This window comes from Rhamphochromis sp. 'chilingali' (assembly GCF_963969265.1).
Source record: "Rhamphochromis sp. 'chilingali' genome assembly, chromosome: 14".
Taxonomy (NCBI): domain Eukaryota; kingdom Metazoa; phylum Chordata; class Actinopteri; order Cichliformes; family Cichlidae; genus Rhamphochromis; species Rhamphochromis sp. 'chilingali'.
Genome location: NC_137941.1, coordinates 37,219,546 through 37,235,648, shown reverse-complemented (window position 1 = coordinate 37,235,648; position 16,103 = coordinate 37,219,546). Strand labels below are relative to the sequence as shown.

Genomic DNA, 16,103 nt, shown 5'->3' with positions numbered 1-16,103 from the left:
TTTCTTGATGACGGAGGTGATGGTGGGCTCCCACTTCAGGTCCTGGGTGATGGTGGTACCCAGGAAGCGGAATGAGTCCACAGAGGTGATGGGGGTGTCAGTCAGGATGATGGGGGGGAGTGGGGCTGTGTGCTTCCTGAAGTCCACAATAATCTCCACTGTCTTCTGGGCATTCAGCACCAGGTTGTTGTGGCTGCACCAAGACACCAGACGTTCAACCTCCCTCCTGTAGGCAGACTCGTCCCCGTCCGAGATGAGCCCAATGACGGTGGTGTCATCTGCGAACTTGATTAGCTTGACAGACTGGTGGGTGGAGGTGCAGCAGTTGGTGTACAGGGAGAAGAGCAGAGGAGAAAGAACACAGCCCTGAGGGGAGCCGGTGCTGATGGTCCGGGAGTCCGAGACATTCTTTCCCAGCCTCACGTGCTGCTTCCTGTCCGTCAGGAAGTCAGTGATCCACCGGCAGATGGGATCAGGCACATTCATCTGGGAAAGCTTGCCTCGGAGATGGTCTGGAAGGATGGTGTTGAAGGCAGAGCTGAAGTCCACAAACAGGATCCTGGCGTAGGTTCCTGGGGAGTCCAGATGCTGCAGGATGAAGTGTAGGGCCATGTTGATGGCGTCGTCTACAGACCTGTTGGCTCTATATGCAAACTCCAGGTCCAGGAGGGGGGCCGTGAGGGTCTTGAGATGGGAGAGAACTAGGCGCTCAAATGACTTCATGACCACAGATGTCAGAGCCACGGGTCTGTAGTCATTTAGTCCAGTGATCCTAGGTTTCTTGGGGACAGGGATTATGGTAGAGGACTTGAAGCAGGCAGGCACATGACATGCCTGCAGTGAGGAGTTGAAGATGCCAGAAAACACTGGGGCCAGCTCGTTTGCACAGTGTCTGAGGGTGGCAGGAGACACACCGTCTGGGCCGGGAGCTTTCCGAGCATTCAGACTCCTAAACTGCTTCCTCACATCTGCTTCATGAATATGAAGAGTTGTGGTCGGAGGAGGTGGTGTGAAATCCTCTTTTGTGTGGGGTGAGGGGGCGGGTGTTGCAGGTGAACAGTTTGAAGGTGGTGATGGCTCTATGGAGGGGGGAGAGGTGGGGGAATGAGTGTCCAAAGTGCCTCTATTGTTGGGGTCGTTGGAGGTGTGAAGGCTGCCTGATGGCTCGTCAAAACGGCAGTAGAAGTCGTTGAGGGTGTTGGCTAAGAGCAAGTCATCAGTGGAGTGGGGGGTTTTAGGCTTGTAGTTTGTAATATTCCTAAAACCTTTCCACACAGAGGCCGAGTCATTCTCTGAGATCTGCTGCTGCATCTTCTCAGAGTGCTGATGTTTGGCAATGTCCACTTCTTTAATGAACCTGTACTTGGCCTCTCTGTAGCAGTCCCTGTCACCGCTTCTGAACGCCTTACTCTTTTCCAGCCACAGCTTTTTGAGTTTAGGAGTAAACCAGGGTTTGTCATTGTTATAACTCACCCTGGTGCGTGATGGCACAATGCTGTCCTCACAGAAGTGGATATAGGAGGTGACAGTGTCCGTAAACTCGTCCAAGCTGTTAGAAGCAGCCTTCATTGTGTCCCAGTCTGTAGTCTTCAAACACGTGCGAAGCTCCTCCACAGCCTCGTTGCTCCACAGTTTTTTGGTCCTCACGACAGGTTTGGAGAGCTTCAGCCTCTGTCTGTACGCGGGGATTAGGTGGATCATGACGTGGTCAGAAAGTCCGAGTGAAGCGCGCGGCACCGCGCGATAGGCCCCGCTGATCGTGCTGTAGCAGTGGTCCAATGTCCTCTCCTCTCTGGTCGGGCATTTAACATACTGCTTGTATTTCGGAAGCTCATGGCTCAGATTGGCTTTGTTAAAGTCCCCAAGAGCAATGATGAGAGAGTCCGGGTATGTCCGCTCCATGTGGAGAATCTGCTCTGCGAGTGCGCACTGAGCTGCTTGCGCATCCGCGTCTGGCGGGATGTAAACAGCGGCCAGGATGAATGAAGCAAACTCCCGCGGAGAATAAAATGGTTTGCAGTGAATAAAAAGATATTCCAGAGAGGGAGAGCAGTGCTGAGCAATCACTGTTACATCTGTGCACCAGCCACTATTGATGTAGAAGCAGACACCTCCACCTTTGGTTTTACCGGAGAGAGCGGCCTGCCGGTCCGCGCGCAGCAGATGAAAGCCCTCCAGCTTGAGCGCACAGTCCGGGATGTCCTCACTGAGCCACGACTCCGTAAAACATAAGACACAGGAGGAGGCAAAGTCTCTGTTCATGCTTCTCATCAGGGCCAGTTCGTCTATCTTATTCCAGAGTGAGCGTACATTAGAAAGGAAGATCCCAGGAAGGGCCGTTCTCAGTCCGCGTCTCCTCAAACGCACGAGTACGCCGGCTCGCTTACCTCTCTTTCGACGTCTCACTTTCCTGATCAGAGTCAGCAGTAAATCTGCCGCAGATGCGACAAATATTGGAAATAAATCCACAGGCGTTGTAGTCCTGCAGTTAAGGAGCTCTTCTCTGGTGTAAGAATATCCAGAGGAGTGCCCAGACACAGAAGAAATGCACAAAAACAAGACAAAAGTAACGCACTGAAGCACCAGGGCATCCATACGCGGCGCCATCTTGGATTCAAAACACATTTGTGAATGTATTAATGGTCCAAGAAATGCACAGCGACTGTTTAAATGAGACAGACTGGAAGAGGGATTGGGACGGAGAAGTGATTTTGAGTCATTTAAATTGAGCCAGTGGTGGAGTGGCTGCTTTTTTCAAAAGACTTTCTACCAGAGTCCGATGATTTTCAGGAGGTGGTAAAGGGCAGGCTGATGGTGGTGAAGGCAAAGTATGTTCCACGATTATGTTTGTGAATGTGTATGCTCCAAATACGAGGCCAGAGAGTTCTGTTTTTACAAAAGCTTGAGGATGTCTTACGCAAGTGTGATCCAGAAGAGTTTCTTTTTGTGGCGGGAGACTTTAACTGTACAGAAAATGATGAATTCATTTAGAACCCAGACATTTCTAAAGCGTTTGACAGAAGCACAGTCTGTAGTTGATGTTTGGGGGAAATGCAAAATAAAACACACAATTTACATGGGTTAGGTGTAGAGGAAAATGTTTGACTGCAGCTAGATTAGACAGGACATACTGTTTTAGACATCATTTTGGAATTTTTAAAGAGTGTAACATACATCTTGTTTCTTTCTCTGATCATGCTCTGGTTTCTTGTAATGCTTTTGTTGCAAATCTTAAACACAAGTCTGCTTACTGTCATTTTAACACTGCTTTGTTACTAGATGCAAATTTCAAGACAGCGTTTAGTTTTTCTGGAGAGTGTTTAAATCTAGGAAGATGATTTTATGTGTTTGCAGCAGTGGTGGGACCAGGGAAAAGCTGAAACCAAAGACTTTTGTCATCAGTGCACTTTCAATGTCTCTTCGGACTTGGCCAAATCTATGAGAGATCTGGAGACTGAAATAGTGGAGCTGCAAATTCCACAGGAAACCGAGGTTGTTTTGAGAACCTCAATTCTAAAAAAGCTTTGTTGGCTGACTTGCTGGGCTCTAGAGCACAGGGGGCACAGATTTCAAAACCTTTCTTTGATGGATGCTCCTACGAATTTTTTCTTTTTGCTGGAAAAAAAAGAAAGGACAGAGCAAGTTCATACATGGTTTGAAATCATCTGCTGGGGATCTTTTGACAGCGGATGGTGACATCAGGCGGAGAGCAGCAGATTTTTACTCAGAGCTTTATCATTCTGAGTACTTAGAGACGAAGAGACTTTTAATGCCTTCTGCAGCGGTCTCCCCAGAATTTCTGAGGATTTCACCAAGGAGCTGGGGGAGCCTCTAACAGTGACTGAAATTAATACTGCCTTACAAAGCATGCAAGGAGGGAAGGCCCCTGGCATAGACGAACTTCCAGTCGAATTTGATAAAGCTTTCTGACCTTGGTATTGATGTCATGGAGGTTTTTGAAGAGAGCTTTGCTACAGGATCTTTACCTCAGAGCTGCAGGAGAATGGTTTTAACACTGTTACCTTAAAAAGGTGAGCTTCAGGATATTAAGAACTGGAGGCCTGTCTCTTTGTTATGCGCTGATTATAAAATACTGTTGAAAGTGCTGGCAAACAGACTGAAGAAGGTGATGGATCAGATTGTCCATCAAAGGTCTAGGCCAAGCAGGTCTATCGTCGATAATGTGTCACTAGTCAGAGATATTTTGGAGGTCTCCAGTTCATTGGGATGTGATATTGGTCTAATTTCTCTGGACCAAGAAAAGACTTTTGACAGAGTTGAGCACCGTTACCTCTGCAGTGTGTTGGAAAGGTTTGGTCTCGGCACTGACTTAAGATTATGGTGTTGTACAAGGACATTGAAAGTGTACTGAAAACAACGATTGTTTGTGTAAACCTTTTAAAGTAACCAGAGGTATCAGGCTGTCTGGTATGTTATATGCTCTGTCTATTGAACCAGTGTTAAATAGGGTTAGGTGTTCTATTGCTGGGATGACTTGTAGGTTTTAACGCGTCTTTTAACCTATCTGCATATGCTGATGTTGTTTTTGTTAGAAGTCCAAAAGATGTCAATAAGTTAGGAATGATTGTTGAAAACTTCTGCAGATTTTCAGCTGCATGAGCAAACTGGGCTAAGAGTGAGGCTCTTGCAGTAGGAGATTGGCTGGATTGGCTGGACTCTTGTAACTTCCAGGTGGTTTGAAGTATTTGGGTGTGTACTTGGGGAAGATGATACAGTAAACAAGAACTGGGAAAAGGTGTTGGGGACAGTTAAGGGGAAATTAGGGAACTTGAGATGGTTATTACCCCAGACGTCATATAGAGGGGGGGTGGGGGGGGGGGGGGGGGTGCTGATTATAAACAACTTAGTTGCTTCTGTATTCTAATAATAATACATTTTATTTAAAAATAGCTCCTTTCAAAGCACCCAAGGACACTGTACAGCAAATAAAAACACAAAAACTGGAAATATACATATAAGAATAACAGACAAAAGTTAGGAGCATACAGAGGTTTAAACATAAGCAATTTTAAACAGATGAGTTTTGAGGGTGGACTTAAAAAGAGGGAATGAACTAATATTTCTGAGGTCAGGGGGTAAGGAATACCAGAGTCGAAGGGCAGAGCAACTAAAAGCCCCGCCCTCCATTGTAATCAGACGAGCGGAAGGAAGAGAGAGAGAAAGAGAAGATGAAGATATGAGGCACTGGGATGGGAAGTTCATCTGTACTAAATTGGAGAGGTATGGTGGAGAGAGAGAATGAATAGCCTTAAATGTATAAAGGATTATTTTAAAATGGATGCGAAATTTAACCAGGAGCCAGTGAAGCTGCTTCAGGATTGGGGAGATGTGGTGGGTAGAGGAAGTCCTAGTAATAATACGGGCAGCAGAATTCTGGACATGTTGGAGCTTGTTAATAGATTTTTGTGTAAGGCCAAATAATAGTGAGTTACAGTAATCAATTCGAGAGATAACAAGATTATGGACGAGAATGGCAGTGTCATGAGGAGTGAGGAAAGAGCGGAGGCGATTGATATTACGGAGTTGGAAATATGCTGCACGTGTGACATTATTGACATGTGAATTAAAGGATAATGTGCTATCGAGAATGACACCCAAGCTTTTCACGGAGGGAGAGATAGAGACCAGCGAATTATTGATAGTGAGAGAGAAATTGTTAATTCTGGATAGCAGTCGTTTAGTGCCGACCAGGAGAAGTTCTGATTTATTGCTGTTGAGTTTAAGAAAGTTGGAGGAGAACCAGGAATTGAGTTCAGCTAAGCAGAGGGTAAGGGAGGGTGGAGGAAGAGTAGAATCGGGTTTGGTAGAGAGGTAAAGCTGGGTGTCATCGGCATAGCAGTGGAACTGAATATTATATTTACGAAAAATGTGTCCGAGTGGAAGAAGGTAAATGATGAAAAGAAGGGGCCCAAGGACAGATCCCTGGGGCACCCCAGTAGATGGAGGAGAAGGCTGAGAAGTGAAGGATTTTAATTGAATGAACTGAGTGCGGTCAGAGAGGTATGATTTAAACCAGGCTAATGGAGTATGAGAGAGACCAATAGAAGCTAATCTGCTAAGGAGAATGGGATGAGAGATGGTGTCAAAGGCTGCACTCAGATCAAGAAGAATAAGGATGGAGAGGAGACCAGAATCAGCTGCCATAAGAAGGTCGTTTGTTATTTTTATAAGAGCAGTTTCGGTGCTATGCAGAGGACGGAAGCCAGACTGGAACTGTTCATAAAGGTTATTATCAGTTAGGTGTAGATGGACTTGTGAAGCAACTATTTTTTCAAGAATTTTTGAGAGGAATGGTAGATTGGAGACAGGACGGAAATTATTAAAGTTGTTTGGATCTAGACCTGTTTTTTTCAGGATTGGGTTAGAGCCTCTTATCCAAACATGTCTCATATCTTCAACAGCTTAAGTAAATTCATACTTAAATTATACTGCACAGTTTTCTCATCATTATAAGAATATTTACTGCATCAGTTTGTCTTCCATTTTATCTGAAACATACAAAGATCAAATCTTTTTTAGTTTATTTTGAGATATTGCCCTTAAATACAGCTAAAGCTTTCAGACAGTGAGCATTGTATATTAACCATAGAACCAAGTCCGCCAGAGCTTATATTATATTTTTACATGCTGTGGAGCCATTTTTGGGAGCATTGTCAATACAACCATTATAGCCCAAATTTTAATAACATGTCTGCATTAGGTGCATAGTAATTACATAAATTGCAACAAAGTGCAATAAACTACAAAAAAATTGAAAATCGTTTTTGTTTTTTTAACATATTGTTACGTTCTGGTCCCGGCAAGTAAATAAACGTAACAAATAGTTTGCCCCACTCACTTCCCACCCACACACAAACCCCAACAACAACACCTTTTTTAAGTATTTAAGCAGCCATTTATTTTCATCAGCAGTGAGCAATGCCAAAACAATAAACAAAACTCCCTATAAAACAATCCCTAGTCTTCCCTACACCAAAATAAAAAGAAGCCCAAACAAAAGACAAGTCACTTACCTAACTATCTAACGAAAAACAGGAGAAAACTTGTTCAACAAAAGAAAACGGCTTCTCACGCCTACTAGGCTGCGACAGTGAAAGTTATACAGCAAAGAAACAAAAAAGTGACCGCCACTGGTTAACTTATTTACAATTATTTACATGGCAAGGCTAGAGGTACACGTGAATACTCCAGCCTGCACTACGATGACACAACCCACAACTCTGTGACCGAGTCAACGGGGTTCCAAACAGCACTCCCAGGTGACTGTCATCCGGACGTTAAGTACTGGAGGTGGTCCATCAATTATCCAGTCGGAAGGTGTGTAGAGACTCCACCCAGATACCTAGCAGCCACGCCCAGGTGTCCACCTCCTAGGAGAGAAAAAAGGGAAAATACCGCCACCATCCTCCGGTGGGAGGCACAACACCAACAAACACATCACTGGGTCATAACAGTTTCCCCCACCCAAAAAAAATCAAACATCCAACCCCACACAAAGATGTTTGATTTACGACCTAGAGAGGGCATCAGCCATAACATTCTCTAAGCTCTTATATATTGGATCTCAATGTTGAAATCCTGTAGGAGTAAGGACCAACGCATGAGGCGCTGGTTGCTGTTTTAGAAATGTTCTAGAAAAGAAACAGACTGGGTGGTCAATGCCATTTTCATCCTCCTGCACGAGCACTGCACCCGCCCCCAAAACACTGGCGTCCACCTCTGAATCCTTGGCCCCTCAGGAACCGCCCAGGGACACCAAAAGTCTCCAGATTGCGCTTTCGCTCCTCTGCCCACGTCAGTCTGAGCCCATTATCAGATGAGATGTTGTCAAAGAAAAACTTTGCTTTGTCATAGTAGCACTTTGGACCAAAATGATCCTCCCCTGAACTCAGCTGCAACCCCTCCTTTTCCCTTCCCTCAGAATTCCCATCCTTTAGATTCAGCCCCTCCTGTAACTTCTTCTCAAGCGCCTCCTTAATGAATTGCGCGTTGGAGGAATCAAAATCAAAGTCTGTGTCAAATTTAAGGGTGGGAGATGGAGCATTAGCCACCATCAGCTGGCCTCTTCTGCGGTCCCTATGCCGTCGAGGTCCTTGTCTTTTTCTAGCAGGTGGCCTGGTTTCAGCATTTTGCTGCTGACTGTCCTGAAAAGTGAATCTACTTGGGTCTGATTGCATGGTGGCTTCAGCGACCCTTGTGGTTTGAATATTTGTTCTTCTCGTCCCCTTGGGCTGCCTCCTATTCTGCTGCTGCTGTTGCTGGGATCCACTCGCACCTCTCCTCTGCCTAAATGTCTTTACACTGACGGTTTGAACAGCCTTTGATGTGGCACGATCGAAACCACTGTTATCTGTAAGTGGTATATCGACTACTTCTGGCGACGGAAAAACTGTGCCGCCAGCTAGATCGTTTCCCAAGATGATGTCAATACCTGCAACCGGTAACTGGGGCCGCACCCCAAGCTTAACCTCACCAGACAAAAACTGAGACGAAAGCTGCACCAAGTGTAAAGGAACCCGTATTACACACATCCTAACTCCCCAGGCTAACACATCCGCCCCACAACAGGATTGAGCTGAAAACGGTAAGACCCCCTCACGAATGAGCGACTGTTTCGCACCAGTGTCTCGCAAAATACTGACAGGAGTCCGCCGATCTTCTCCTATCAAGGAAACAAAGCCGTTTGACACAAACGGCTTAAACTCCTTATCTACTTTATCATTTTCGGGGGCCATCACCTCCCCCCAAATAGGAGAGTTTGTCTGTAGAAGGTTTATTGGGGAAGGAGATGTACCCTGCCTGGTCATTTCTTTTCTCTTCAGAGCAGGGCAAACCGCAATAAGGTGTCCCTGCTCATGGCAAAAAAAACACACGCGGTTCTCAATGGATGAGGGGATGGCACGGCGGGTGCCCCTTGGAGACCATCTGGGCGGGCTACTGGAAGACGGAAAACTGTGAGCAGGAACCGAAAACACCACTTTGTGTGTCAACACAAACTCATCAGCCCGTATAGCAGCAGCGGCGAGAGTCGTAACCTTCTGTTCGTTTAAGTAGGTTACCACAGTGTCTGGTAGTTGGTTTTTAAACTCTTCTAACGTCACCAACTCACGCAGGTCTTCCAAGGTTTTTACTTCTGTAGCATGACACCACTTATCAAACAGAGTTTTCTTTTCTCTGGCAAACTCCACATAGGTCTGGTTGGCGGATTTTTTCCCATCCCTAAATCTCTGCCTGTAAGCCTCTGGCACAAGCTCGTAAGCGCGTAGGACAGCAGCCTTCACCATATCATAGTCAAAACTGTCCTCCAGAGAAAGAGCGGTGCATACCTCTTGAGCTTTCCCCACCAATCTACATTGGAGTAAAAGAGACCACACATCCTTTGGCCAGTGCAGCGCACCTGCGATACGTTCAAACACTGTGAAATACGAATCCACCTCAGTTTCCCGAAACGCCGGCACCATTTTGATGTGTTTACTCACATCAAAGCCACCACCTGGCATCGGGGCCGGTGGCTGCGGAGATGGCGACTGCGGGGATGATGACTCCGGGGAGGGTACCTGCGGGGATGATGACTCCGGAGAGGGTACCTGCGGGGATGGTGACTGCGGGGCTAACCGAGGTACAGGAGGGCTGGCAGACACAGAGGCTCCCCTCTCTACCTCCAGAGCCCTGATCCTCAAGTGCATAGCGTCCACCTCCAACTGCTGTTTCTTTAGCTCCACCTCCTTAATGCGCAGCGTTAACTGCAGCTCCTCCACAGAAGGGCTAGGCGGAAAAGGGAGATTTTTCAGTGGGGCAGAAACACCAGCAACAGCCCCCAGCTCAACCCCCCCTGCAGGACCCGGCTCACCAAACAACCCCCTGTCCGTCAACTGGACACACAGGAGCTCCCTAAGCTCTTTCTTCTTCGCAGTCAACGGCACAGTCACATCAAAGAACTCAGCAACAAGCAAGAGGTCAGCCTTTTTACACCTGTCCAACTTCTCCGCAGACGGGCTCAGAGTGAAGTCCTCCAACTTAAACTCCATCCTAACACACACACCCCCCCACACAAGAAAAAACCGCCAACCAAGAAAACAAGCCACAAAAAGAACACATCCCGGACGAGCCCCCAAATATGTTACGTTCTGGTCCCGGCAAGTAAATAAACGTAACAAATAGTTTGCCCCACTCACTTCCCACCCACACACAAACCCCAACAACAACACCTTTTTTAAGTATTTAAGCAGCCATTTATTTTCATCAGCAGTGAGCAATGCCAAAACAATAAACAAAACTCCCTATAAAACAATCCCTAGTCTTCCCTACACCAAAATAAAAAGAAGCCCAAACAAAAGACAAGTCACTTACCTAACTATCTAACGAAAAACAGGAGAAAACTTGTTCAACAAAAGAAAACGGCTTCTCACGCCTACTAGGCTGCGACAGTGAAAGTTATACAGCAAAGAAACAAAAAAGTGACCGCCACTGGTTAACTTATTTACAATTATTTACATGGCAAGGCTAGAGGTACACGTGAATACTCCAGCCTGCACTACGATGACACAACCCACAACTCTGTGACCGAGTCAACGGGGTTCCAAACAGCACTCCCAGGTGACTGTCATCCGGACGTTAAGTACTGGAGGTGGTCCATCAATTATCCAGTCGGAAGGTGTGTAGAGACTCCACCCAGATACCTAGCAGCCACGCCCAGGTGTCCACCTCCTAGGAGAGAAAAAAGGGAAAATACCGCCACCATCCTCCGGTGGGAGGCACAACACCAACAAACACATCACTGGGTCATAACAATATATTTCTAGTTAGAGAAATTTAAGAGGCTTATCCCGCAAAACTGTAAATACAAAAAAGTTGCACAAAATAGGTTCCCACCACAGGAAATTTATTTTGAGTGTCTTCATAGTTTTATTTTTGAAATACACCAATTTCTATATACTGCAGGAAAAACGAAAATAAATATTATAATGCAAATTTGCAAAAAAGCAGCATCAAAATAAACTATTTTCAGCAGTGCAATATGAGTCCTGAGCATCCCAGAAACGACACAGAAAGTCATAAAGTTAAACATAACTTTTAAAAACACCAGTATAGGCTTACAAGGCACTGATGGTAAAGAACTACATTTCCGCGACAATGACGTCACTTCCGGTTTCGGGAAGGTCATGGCGGACATGCGATAGCTTGCGCTGACGTCTATTCCAACGTAGGAAGTGTTACAAACAGCTGATCGGATCGGCAAAGCGTGTTTCTGGAATATTATGCTTTTGTTGCTGCAAGCTCTTTTTATGCAGTTTTTGCAAAGCTATATGTGGAAGGAAACTGTGACCGAGGACAAGCTGATGGCATAAGATGTAAGTACAACTCCTCCGGTTTCATATGCAAAAAAAATTATTGCGCTAGCTTACGTGGTTGCAGTGCTACCGGGATTTAAACATAGTTAGGGAAAACGGAGCGTGCCCACTCCGACCGGCTTCAAAGGGTTAATATCTGTATGTCAGACAGTCACAAGTTAGAAATTATATGAAATAAAAGTAAATACCTTGAATCTGAACTGAATTGTAATATTTGAGACAGAGTTAAATTCCACCGCTGAGCTTTTTTTTCCCCAAAAAAAACTTTTCAAAAAAGGTTTAAATGTCAGCACCTCCAAATCTGAGGCCATGGTTCTCAGCCGGAAAAGGGTGGAGTGCCCACTCCGGGTCGGGGATGAGTTCCTGCCCCAAGTGGAGGAGTTCAAGTATCTCGGGGTCTTGTTCGCGAGTGATGGGAGAAGGGAGCCAGAGATCGACAGACGGATTGGGGCTGCAGCTAGGGTTGCCAACTCCCTGAAAAATAAATAAGGGACACCTCGTGGCCAGGGCCGGGCAACCCAGTTGTCTTCACCCTTCCCAGTGTGGTGAATTTTCTAGCTCTTTTTTTGTGTGTGAAATTATTTTTTTTAACCATTTGACTTGAAGTTGATTTAAGTACATGCATATTCTATTCTTTGTGATATGAACACATGGGAAACAAATGATCATTTAGCCATTTATTTTTAGCTCAAAATGACAACATTAACACAGTAAAACAGGTCTCTTTCTTAAACAGAAGCCTGTCATGCTTAACTTTTGAGAATATAAGTAAATCTTTCTTTAAAAGAACTCTGTCCTGCTTAACTTAAAATTATATAAATTAATAGAAAACAATAGAACGAAAAATATTCTTGTAACTGTGCACATTTAGTGCATTTAGTACAATTGGCTTCAGTTGAGGTATTATTTCAGCTTTTCTAATGCTAATCAGCTGCTCCTGTTTGTAAACCCGCTTGTTCCCATGATTACGCATCATAACTCATCATCATTATTCATCTATGTATTACTTTTATGTATTAGTCATCTATTTGTTGTAATCATCTATCCTTGCAGTTGTTTATTACACAAAATAAATTATATTATCACACTTCTGGCCACATAGCGCTGATATTCACTGCACATGCCCATATTAACTTTTTCCAGCCAGGTGTTTTCCTTTTCCCATTCTTCCCTTTCTCTGAGGGGAACAAATATTGCTGCTCTAATGCTGGGCTTATGCTGGGCTCACACTGTACGATTTTTGGCCCATTTTGAGCCGATTTTTGAGTGATCGGACCGATTTTGGCCTTCATCGTGCGTCGTGTAGTATACGTGGGGTAACGAGAAGTGATTAACACCTCACGACCAGCTCCCGATCATCAATCGCTCGTGAGGGTGTCACCACAGCCGCTCACACTGCTCATGCGCAAACACGTAAACGTCGGTGAAAAAGACGGCGCAGCGCGGCTGTGCAGCGTGTGATCTGGACACAAGCGATGGAGGCACAACTTGTAGAACTTTGGAAAGCTCATCCGAGCCTTTTCGATGTGGCATCACAAAATTATCACGACCACAACAACCGTGAAAATAGTTGGATTTACACTGCTGCTCAATCACAGCTGCCTGATCATGTTTTTCATTAGCAATTTAGCAAAGTTGATGGTGGTGGTGTGTCTGTGTGAGTGAAAGACTGAGAGAGCGAGCGACAGATTGTCTGTTATAACCTTCATTTTATGGAGGCACAGTGTGAGCTCTCAGGTCGCATCAGAGCATCGGGCGGTATAGTGTGAGACCCTGCATCGTGACCTACCAACTTCTAACCCTGCGAGTCAATCGTGCAGTTTGAGCAGGAGCTGAATAACGTGACTGAAAAAATCGCACAGTGTCTGCCCAGCTTTAGGTGTACTGTCGTCCGAGACTTGCACCGCAGTGTCGGCGTTTGTTTCCCTGTTGGCCATGCTTCTTGTTGTGGTCATCTGTTGTCTTCCGGTATTTTCTCCGCAAGCGACCTTTCCTCGACCAATGAGATGAGCGGTAATCTGAATTGTCATACTCGAATTGTCATAAGTGTGCTGTCAGCTCATTGGTCACAAAGCAGGAGAGGGGCTGGGAATTATGTTTTCAAACAAAGCGTTAATTCCATTAAAAGTTATAGGCCACTTTTGATTCTCACTGTATTACGGGACAAAGTGCGTCCCTTATTAGCTCAATACGGGACGTGTGCTTTTGTTTCGAAATACGGGACGATTCCGTATTTTAAGGGACGGTTGGCAACCCTAGCTGCAGCTGCAGTGATGCAGACGCTGCACCGGTCCGTCGTGGTGAAGAGGGAGCTGAGTGTAAAAGAGAAGCTCTCAATTTACCGGTCGATCTACATCCCTACCCTCACCTATGGCCACGAGCTGTGGGTAGTGACCGAAAGAACGAGATCGCGGATACAAGCGGCAGAAATGAGCTTCCTCCGAAGGGTGGCTGGCCTCTACCTTAGGGTGAGAAGTTCAGCCATCCAGGAGGGGCTCAGAGTAGAGCAGCTGCTGCTCCACATCGAAAGGAGCCAAATTCAAATTCAAATTCAAATTTTATTTGTCACGTACACAGTCATACACAGTACGATATGTAGTGAAATGCTTGGACAACTGCTCGTGACCTAAAGAGAACAAAAAAGGAAAAGGCTATGAATAAGATAGGAAATAAATATGAAAAATTAAAAAGGGTAAATTTAACTAGGAAGGAATAAAATATAAATTAAGGTTAAAAATGAAATAACTGTACAACACAAATTAGAATGAAGGGTAAATTTAACTGGGAAGAATAAGATAAAGATAAATATATAAATTAAAGTTGAAAATAAAATAACTGTACAACAAAATACACAATACACAATATAGAACTATATAAGAATGTATGAAGAAATCTAAATATAAATAAACAGCAGCTGTACAAGTATTAACCGGAAATGAAGAATATAGTGACCAGTGTTGTGCAAAACCAAAGTCCAGAAAGTCCAGTGTGTGTGTAAGAACCATATGTGTGGGTCAGTACTGTGTGGTGGTGTGATTGAGAGACCGTATCGCCTGCGGGAAGAAGCTCCTCCTCAGTCTCTCTGTGTTGGTCTTCAGGGAGCGGAATCGCTTTCCTGACCTCAACAGAGAGAACAGTCTGTTGTTGGGATGGCTGAGGTCCTTCACGATCTTCCTGGCCTTGGTCCAGCACCGCCTGCTGTAGATTGAGTGCAGGTCAGGGAGCTCGGAGCGGATGGTGCGCTCAGCTGACCGCACAACCCTCTGTAGAGCTTGTCTGTCCTGCATGGTGCTGTTCCCGAACCAGGTTAAGATGTTTCCCGCCAGGATGCTCTCTATGGTGCACGAGTAAAAGTTCCTGAGCACCTTGGAGGGCAGTTGGAAGTCTCTCAAGCGTCTGAGGTGGTAGAGACGCTGTCGGGCCTTTTTCACCACGGTGTTGATGTGACAGGACCATGACAGGTCCTGCGTGATGTGAACTCCGAGGTATTTGAAGCTGTCCACTCTCTCCACTGGGCACTCGTTGATGACGGGGGTCTGGTAGTTCCTCTCCTGCTTAGTGCTGAAGTCCACTATCAGCTCCTTTGTCTTACTGACGTTTAGAAGGAGGTTGTTCCTCTGGCACCAGTTCTCCAGATTCCTAATCTCCTTCAGGTAGGCTCGTCTCGTTGTTATCAGAGATCAGGCCCACCACGACGGTGTCGTCAGCAAACTTGATGATGGTGGTGGAGCTGGTAGTGGCCACACAGTCATATGTGTACAAAGAGTACAGCAGGGGGCTCAGAACACACCCCTGGGGGGCTCCAGTGCTGAGAGTGGTGGAGGCTGAGACATGTCCGCCCATCCTTACTGCCTGTGGTCTGCCAGTTAGGAAGTTGGAGATCCACTGACACATAGATGAGCTGAGTCCCAGATGCTCCAGCTTGGTGGTGAGTGTGGAGGGAATTATGGTGTTAAATGCAGAGCTGTAGTCTATGAAGAGCATTTTAACATAATTCCCCCTTCTAGTGTCCAAGTGAGTGAGTGATGTGTGGAGGAGATGAGAGATGGCATCGTCTGTGGAACGATTTGGATGGTAAGCGAACTGTAGTGGGTCCAGTGTGTCTGGTAGTGAAGAAATGATGAAGTCTCTGACCAGGCGTTCAAAGCACTTCATCACTACTGAGGTGAGGGCTACAGGGCGATAGTCATTGAGAGAAGCAGGGTGGGGTTTCTTCGGGACAGGAACAATGATGGACTCTTTGAAGCATGTGGGGATCACCGACTGAGATAAAGAGATGTTGAATATCTCAGTGAACACAGGAGCTAGCTGGTATGCGCAGTCTCTTAAGATACGACCTGGGATGCCGTCTGGTCCTGCTGCTTTCCTGGTGTTCACTCTCTTGAAGGCTCTCCTTACTTCATGCTCGGAGATGACGAGCACGTTTCCGGTGCTGGCAGTATCTTCCTGTCTGCAGCCGTTAGCGCCGCTAACACTAGCATTGTTGGAGACCTTAGCTGCAGCCTCGAAGCGAGCATAGAAAGTGTTCAGCTCGTCTGCCAGAGTCACGGCCGCGTTCGTCATACCGGTTGTTGGTGCTTTATAGTCCGTTATTGTCCTTAGTCCCCGCCACAGGCTCCTAGAGTCACTCTGTTGGAGTTGTGACTCTAGTTTCCTCCCGTAGCGCTGCTTCGCCTCTTTCACCGCCCTCCGCACGTTATATGACGCGGCTTTGTACGGGTCCATGTCCCC

At 45.9% G+C, this 16,103-nt stretch overlaps 2 protein-coding genes across 2 annotated transcripts; both read right to left on the bottom strand.

The window, feature by feature from the left end:
* Positions 1-6,898: 6,898 nt before the first annotated feature.
* On the bottom strand, positions 6,899-9,092 carry LOC308410300 (uncharacterized protein). The gene has a single exon (XM_080903543.1). The coding sequence runs from the start codon at positions 8,826-8,828 to the stop codon at positions 7,689-7,691; it is 1,140 nt and encodes a 379-aa protein (XP_080759669.1). The 5' UTR covers positions 8,829-9,092; the 3' UTR covers positions 6,899-7,688.
* Positions 8,902-10,049, bottom strand: LOC308410485 (uncharacterized protein; the record flags this gene model as incomplete). Its single annotated transcript, XM_080903821.1, has 3 exons — positions 8,902-8,955; positions 9,057-9,578; positions 9,609-10,049. 3 exons carry the CDS (start codon positions 10,047-10,049, stop codon positions 8,902-8,904), a joined length of 1,017 nt encoding a protein of 338 aa, XP_080759947.1.
* Positions 10,050-16,103: the final 6,054 nt, after the last annotated feature.